At 28.9% G+C, this 8556-nt stretch overlaps 1 protein-coding gene across 2 annotated transcripts; it reads left to right on the top strand.

Annotated features, from left to right (window-relative positions):
* The first annotated feature begins 3965 nt into the window (after positions 1-3965).
* LOC101510261 (probable protein phosphatase 2C 38) lies at positions 3966-7346 on the top strand. 2 transcript variants are annotated; one of them, XM_004497385.4, is made up of 5 exons: positions 3966-4481; positions 4570-5012; positions 5464-5831; positions 6190-6426; positions 6901-7346. In XM_004497385.4, exons 2-5 carry the CDS (start codon positions 4700-4702, stop codon positions 7129-7131), a joined length of 1149 nt encoding a protein of 382 aa, XP_004497442.1. In that variant the 5' UTR covers positions 3966-4481; positions 4570-4699; the 3' UTR covers positions 7132-7346. The 2 variants fall into 2 exon arrangements, with proteins under 2 accessions (XP_004497442.1, XP_004497441.1); XM_004497384.4 differs by having other exon boundaries at positions 3966-4446.
* Positions 7347-8556: the final 1210 nt, after the last annotated feature.

Genomic DNA, 8556 nt, shown 5'->3' on the forward strand with positions numbered 1-8556 from the left:
TTATTTTATATTGTTACTATTACTATTAATTTTTTCCATCAAAATAAAATAAAATTTATTTTCTAAATATTAATTTGATTACAATTGAGTTTAAATTAAAGTAATTGTGTCCTTATGCTATAGTTCAACTGGCAAATACTGTAAAGTTTGACGTCTTGTCTTAGGTTCGAACTCGGAACCTCACAGTTGTGTGAGTTAATTATGGTGAAATTTATCATCTCTTCTAAGATTAAAAAAAAAAAGTAATTGTTATTCAAATATATTTTATCCTAAAAGCTACTTTGATATAAAATTTTAACCGAGTAAAAAACATCTTAGTTTATCTTATGCATTTTCTCCTATAGAAATAATCTTGTTCATGGTACAGTTGGAACCTTTTTTATTCGAGATTCAAAGCTTGATTCGTCATATTTTGAGAGTCTAACATGATGCTAGACCCAACCACAATTTGTGTATCAAAAATACTTTTATTGTTGAACCAAGTTTTTAGTGTCAAAATAAATTTTGTCTCACAATTCTTAAAACATCTATTTTTACTTAATCATATTCAATATGAGTCATCATCAATTCTGAATACTCTTAAGAGGCACAAAATAAATATAATAAAGTTTAATTCTTATTACAGGTAGTTCCTACAAAGGATCATATTAATACTATAAATTTGAAACACGAAAGAGTGTGTGGTTAGAGTTATCTCAAAAGATTATTAAGCATAAATCTTATACAACACAAATGTTGATGACATGAGCGTTGAAGTTCACACTAGAAATTATTATTTCACATAAAATATGTAAGTGTATCTTTTGTTTCTTTGTTAGAAAACCACTAAACGATCGCTAAAGCTGACACAAGAGATTCTAACGTCGCACAAAATGTGTAACTGTGTTTTCTATTTCTCTTTTGAACATTCACAAAACTATATTTGATATTAATTCAAGAAATGTGTGTCGTGCAAATTAAGTAATTGTGTCTTTTGTTTCCATGTTGGACCGTCAAAGTTCACGCAAAAAATTACTTCATGACATAAAATATGTGTATTTTTTTATTCTTTGATGAACAATCACTAAACAATTGTTGAAGCTAACATAAGAAAATGAATTCATCACACAATTTTTTTTTCTCTGTTGGATATTTACCATTGAAGCTAACACAAGAAAATGATTCATTGCACAAAATGTGTGTGTTTTTTTTTTTATTTATTTTTTTTTTTTTTATATTGAACGATCGTTAGATGTGAGTAGGGGCGAAAATAGGTCAGACCAAGTCAGGCTTTGAAAGGTCTGAGCCTGACCAACAATTTATTTTTTTCGGCCTAAACCTGACCTACGGCCTATCATAGGCTTTTTTTTCGGTCTGGTCTGACCTTTTTAAAAGTCTGGTCTGGAAGCCTATCTAAAATAATTTTTAAAAAATATAAAACAAACATCCTTTAAACCATAAAAAAATAATTTTTTTGTGTCAAATAATATATTTTTTTTCCTAAAACAAACACACTCATTATTACCTCTTAAACAGATATGGAAGACTACTGAGTGATTGACTAATTGAACGGCTACCGAATATGGAATGACTACCAAATATGGAATCGCTACCGAATATAGAACAACTACTGAATATAGAATGCTCACTGGGTGATTGCCTAATTGATAGAATTTAAAATAAGAAATAATATTATTAATATAATGATAAATAATAAAATATATATAAACCGACCTGTCAGACCTAATAGGCTTTTTTATAAGCCTGAGCCTGGCCTATTTAAATAAATGGCTTAATTGCAGTTTTGGTCCCCTATTTTGCTGAATCGTGAAAGTAGTCCCCCCATTTTGTTTCACCCCAGTTTTGGTCCCCCAAACAGAATTTTGGTCCAAAACTTGATGAAATTTCATTTTTTTAAAAACCGTACTACACTATTTATGATCATAGATTTTAGATACAATTGTTGCAAATGAGATCTTGAGGCATGGTGTGACTTAAATAAATACCAAAAAAAAATGAAATTTCATCAAGTTTTGGACCAAAATTATGGTTGAGGGACCAAAACTAGGAAGAAATAAAATGGGGGACTACTTTTGCAATTCAGCTAAAATAGGGGGACCAAAACTGCAATTAAGCTTAAATAAATAGACTTTAAAAATAGTATGAGTCTATCCTTTTTATTAAATAGGTCAGGCCAGACCAAACCATAAGTAGGCTAGGCCATAGGCCCCTAACGGACGACCTAACCTATTCTCATCCCTAGATGTGAGACATAAAATTACTTAGTTGTACAAAATATGTGTATTATTTGTTTCTATGTTAGATAGACTCTATACAACAATTTAAATTGGCACACAAAATCACTTCTTTGTACAAAATATATGTGCATTTTGTTTCTCTATCAAAAAGTCACTAAACGACTATTGAAGTTGACACACGAAATTATTTTGTACCAAAATAGGTAAGTGTTTCTTTTGTTTCACTATCAAAAGCCACCAAAGAACCATTGATCTTGCCATAAGAAATTACTATACATTGCACGTAACATATATAAGTGTCTCTTTTATTTATTGTGGTCGGTTGAAGTCAAAATAAAAAGTTATTGCATAACGTAAAATATATAAGTGTGTATTTATTTCTCAAATTAGTCAATCACTAAACGACTATTGAAGTTGACATCACTAAACGACTATTGAAGTTGACGCAAGAAATTACTCTGCGTCACAAAAAAAATATTTTGTAGCTCATTCTAAGCTTATCTAAATGTGTATCTAAACATGATAATGCATGTTAGGTATCACATTGGATATACAAGAATGATGGTCAACCATCATAATTTTACAATTTTGGTTTCACTTTTAGATGAGCCAAGATCAATTTCGGGCGCGTATAATTAATTTTAATATGTTTGGATGTTTCCGAGTTGAATTGATTATGTGTCTAGAATTGACTTGAAGTTGGAATTTGTAGCTTTTGAGTTCAAACATGATTCATAAACTAAAATTTATTGTTCAACTCACTTTTATGTAAATATATTCAAATATAAATATCACTTTACATTCAACTCATTTTTAACTAAAATTAATTTAATCAAAATGAATTTTCATCATTGTATAACCAAACACACACTACAACTTGTAACTTTTTAAAATCACAGCGGTTCGCCGTAATTCTGACAAAGTCATTGTGATACAAAATATACAGGAAGTAATAAAGGTTAACATTAATACTCCATTTGAAATGAATTATAAGGAAAAAAGACCAAATTATTCATAATAAGAAAATTATTTGACCACATTTAATCTATGCAATCTCAATATAAAATAATCAAGTTTATTGTTTAAATTATCCTCTTTGATTAATTAATTGAATCATTATAAATAAATAAAAAATTAACTTAAATGAAGGGTATTTTAGAGATATTATCATTAAATAAAAGAGAAATAGTTAATATTTAATAAAATATAGATTCATTTTATTTATATTTCATTTAAGAGAGAATATTATTTAAAAATCAACTATTTAAAACTCAAATGATTTATTCTAATAGTAAAAAGACAGATATTGAATTCAACAAGTTGCAGGTTTGATTCTCGCCGCTGTCATTGGAAGAAGACAAATATAAAATCATTTGTAAATATCTAATAAACTCTAAAGTTTTTATTACTTTAAACCAGACACCATCTTCTCACCTTAATTCCTTTTTTTCAGAAAAAAGAAAAACAACTATTTAAAACATATTAAAAAAAATATCAGAATTATTATAAATAGCAGTCGGCTTGAAGTTTAAGGTTTAAGAGAGGATAATAGTAATAGAGTTATCTACTATGATTAATCATTTAATTAAGGATTAATTGTTTTGACTGAATTTAGATCCTCCTCTCTTGTGTATCCCCTGACAAGTGGTTAGTTAGTCTTCAATCATAGTATGTTTATTATGTAGAAAGTGTGTGTGAGTCATAACAATCCACGCGGAAACCTCCTTACTTTTTAACACTCCTCACATAACATCAAAACCAAAGTTGCCTAAAAACTCAAGATTATTGCTTAAAAAAGGTGATGTTACACAAAACCTCAACCATGAAATCAAACACTATTATTAGAAACACACTCCAACTTGGTACCTCACAAAACTAAACTCATTAATTACAAAGGACACATAAAAATAAAAATAAAAATAAAAAACAAGAAGAGAAACAATGTCAGAATATGTTTTTGTTTTCTAAAAATAAAAATCTCTCTTCTTCTATTGAACATATAGATCTAGCTTAACATTACTCAAAAGGATCCTCTGCCATAAAGCTACAAAACAATCCTTCTTTTTTATCTCATTGTTTTCTTTTGGTCACAGAGATCACAGACCAACTCTGCCATATGCAAATTCTTATGTGCTTTTCCAGCTAAATTTGTTTCTAAAATATGGCACATCACTGAAGTCCAAAAATTCACATTAGACTCAAATTCAAGGTACAAAGTGCATAATTTTGTTTCACTTTTCCAAGGTACATTTCTCAGTTAGTTCACCCCATACCCTTTTTGTTTTTTTTATCCCAATATTTGTTCTTATCCAAATATTGTTTACTTGTGCAGGCTATATATCTATATATAGTGGAAGGAAAATCATATACTCATTAAATCAAGGAAGGTTTTTTTTTTTTTATGTGAAACATAAGATAAGATTTAATAATAATTAAAAAATAATAAAAGGGTTGGAGAAAAGATGGTGAGATCTTGCTGGAAACCAGCTGTAGATGGTGATGATGGAGATGGGAGTGGAAGTGGAAGTGGTGGAGGTGGTGGGAGAGTTGATGGATTGTTATGGTACAAAGATTTAGGGAACCATATTTATGGTGAATTTTCAATGGCTGTGATTCAAGCTAATAGTTCATTGGAAGATAGAGGTGAACTTGTTTCTGGACCTTTGAGTTCTAATCATTTGGGTCCTCAAGGGACTTTTATTGGTGTTTATGATGGTCATGGTGGAGATGAGGCTTCTCAATTTGTTAGTGATAATCTATTCTGCAATCTCAAAAGTATTCTTCTCTCATCTTTATCTTAACCATATAGATATATATTCATATTCATTTGAAATAGTGTTTTTTTTTCTTTCAATTTTTCATACATGTTGGTCTATGCATATTTTTAAAAATCTTTTGTAGTCTCTTTAGCCAAATATCAATCATTGAATTAATCTAAAGATTGAAGTTTGACGGGAGAGACTACAAAGGTTTGTATGGATATCATGTAGCCTCTGCTTAGTGTAACAGACTACAAAAACGTTGACTCTAAATTTAAATATTCATTATATTTAAATTCAACGGTCATGCAGTTTGTTGCACTGTGCAGTACCAAGATAGATCCGGATCCAAATAAAGAAAAATAAAATAAAAATATAAGTACTATGTATATTTGACCCTCTCATGCACTAAGCTACTCAATTTATTTTTTAGTTTTTTACTTAGTCCTTTTCTTTTTGTGATGCAGGGCTTGCAGCTGAACATCAAGGGTTGTCAGAAAATGTTATCAAAAGGGCATTTTTGGCAACAGAGGAGAGTTTTCTATCTCTTGTGAAGAAACAGTGGCTAAGAAAGCCACATATTGCATCAGCAGGTACATGTTGTTTGGTTGGGATAATTAGCAATGGTATGGTATATATTGCAAATTCTGGAGACTCAAGGGTGGTTTTAGGAAGACTAGAAAGGGCAACAAGGGAAATATCAGCTATACAATTATCTACAGAACATAATGTTAACCTTGAAAGAGTTAGAGATGAACTTAGATCAAAGCACCCTTATGATTCACAAATTGTTGTTATGAGACACAATGTTTGGCGTGTGAAAGGCCTCATACAGGTAAAAAATGCTTTTTTTTTATTGAATAACACAAATCTATATGTTCAAACTTCAAATGCTTTTTTTTGCCTTAACCAAAAGCACTTGGGGGAGAATCACAGTTCAATTCCTGCTAAATACACTTGTGGAGAGTTGAACAGTTATAATCAGCAACCTAAGCACTAGAGCAAAGATTAGTCTTATATTCACTTCAAAGGAAACAACTTGTTTTATATTATTTGTGAAGACTACAAGAATTATTGCTTATGCTAGACAAGGCCATAAGCAAGAACAAACACATTCAACTGTTTGATCCTAGAAAGTTATATTGAATGTAGGTAATCAAAAGCCTGTTTAACAAACTTGGTTTCTTTCGCAGGTTTCGCGATCGATCGGTGATGCATATCTGAAGAAAGCAGAATTCAATAGGGAGCCTCTAGCATCAAAGTTCAGACTACCTGAAACATTCTTCAAACCAATTCTTAGTTGTGAGCCATCTGTTTCATCACACAAACTACATACTGATGACCATTTTCTCATATTTGCTTCTGATGGATTATGGGAGCATCTTAGCAACCAAGAGGCTGTTAGCATAGTGAGCAATAATCCACCAAATGTAAGATTTCATTCCATATATTTTGTCCATTCAAGATTATTGTTCTCTTAATTTTCGAAAAAAATAGATTGTTTTGCATTCATGTGTTCACTCGGTTGCAAATCTAGACCATCGTCAAATCTTGATCAGATAGTCCAAGTGTTTTAGATTTATTTTGAAAAGTCAAAATACAAGTTGTTTGATCTTAATCTCACAGATTAATTCACATGAATGCAGGTTTATCCAACTGCATTCTAACTAACTAGTAGTATACTTATAGATTAGCATAAGCACTTGTAAGAGTGTTTGACAGAATTTATGAGTACAGTTTACAGACACATCCATAAGCTGCTTTCGACTTATTTTCATAAGTTCTTCATGATAGCTTATGAAAACTACTAATGTGAAAACAGTTTAACTTAATTTTTGATAATGGCTTATATTATAAACGCTTAATTAAGATGTTTAACCTAAATAAACATTTTGATGTAACAGGGAATTGCAAGAAGACTTGTGAAAGCAGCACTAAGAGAAGCAGCTAAGAAAAGAGAGATGAGACTAGCAGACTTACAAAAGATTGAACAAGGGACAAGGAGACACTTTCATGATGACATAACAGTGATTGTTGTGTTTCTAAATCACAAACTTATTGATAATAATAATAATAATAGCTCTCTTTGGGGCTCTCTTCTTTCAATCAAGGGTGGTGGTTCTGCAAATCACTAGGTTGATCATCATCATGCAAACATAACAACAATTTATATTTGTAGATTTAAATTAAGCAATTATTAGCTATAGCCAATCAAAGTTTAGATAATTGTCATTATCATCATCCTACCTTGTTATGTCCAGTTTATGATCTGATTAAAAATGAACATATACTTTTGTACAGATGCAATGTCTCTTGAAAAAGCTTATATATGACTTTTTCTTTGGCACAAGGAATTGTCCTGTATTTGGAAATATCTGTTTTTATGGGTAATTATATGTAGTGTATTATTAAGTACATGGACATCAACACCAAACACAATATTAATTAATTAGTAGAAATCAATAATAATTTATAAAAATAAAAATAATTAAATATAATTGAATATATCAATTATCGTGTAGGTGTTCGACACAAATACACCTCTAATACAATCTAAATTATTGGTGCTACTTAATTGTGTATTTCCATCGCTCACTAAAAAGAATGAATTATATTATTTGAATATTTGATGCTATATATATATTTTTAGATATCTTACTTTTTAGTCTTTTTGTCCAAAATATCTCAAATTATATGTTATTTTGTCTATTTCACACAATTTAAAAAATATAATTAATTTTATGAGGATGAGATATTATGAATTATTTTATAAAATTATTCTTTATTAATGATATACGAAAAAGAAATTAATTGAATTAAAAGAAGAGAGAAATAATTAATAAAAAGTATGATAGAAAGATAAATATTAATATTTTATTGATATTGTAAAATCACGTATACTTTAAAACAATTTTTTTTCTATTTCCAAAGTGACATATAATTTCAAAATATCCATAAAACCAAAAGACACTGTAATTTACATCAAATTTTGATATTGGAAAATCATTTCTCAATTGCAAAATAGTAAAAATATAATTATGTGAAAATAGATTTGCCCGTTCAGTCATTATGCCTAATCTAAATTGTATTATTTCTGAATTTTTTTAAGAAAGTTGTATTGTTTTTTTACTAAAAAAAAATTGTATTATTCACGTGTATCATGGTATTGTTACTTTTTGTTCTAAGAACTTATCTTTTTCAATTTGATATCTGATTTACTTTTAAAAAAACTAAAAATAAATAAATTAAAATTAAAATTATTATTAGTAACGGTATATTTTTATAGTATTTAAATTACAATTGTATCATAAACCTTCTCTCCAAATTAGTTCTTAAATAATCAATTTTTGGAATCTATACAATATAATAAATAAATATGGTACTTTGACAACTTTGACACGTGTCACTTAAATAGAGTGATAGAGAAATATAAAGTTTCTATTAATAGAAATAGTCACCTTCTTTTTTTAAGAAAATAAAATTTCTATTAAATCATGATTTGGTCCATTGAGAATTAGGTGGCCAATTAAAAAAAGAAAAATGAATTAAAAATAAAATAC

Source organism: Cicer arietinum, chromosome 4, assembly GCF_000331145.2.
Source record: "Cicer arietinum cultivar CDC Frontier isolate Library 1 chromosome 4, Cicar.CDCFrontier_v2.0, whole genome shotgun sequence".
Taxonomy (NCBI): domain Eukaryota; kingdom Viridiplantae; phylum Streptophyta; class Magnoliopsida; order Fabales; family Fabaceae; genus Cicer; species Cicer arietinum.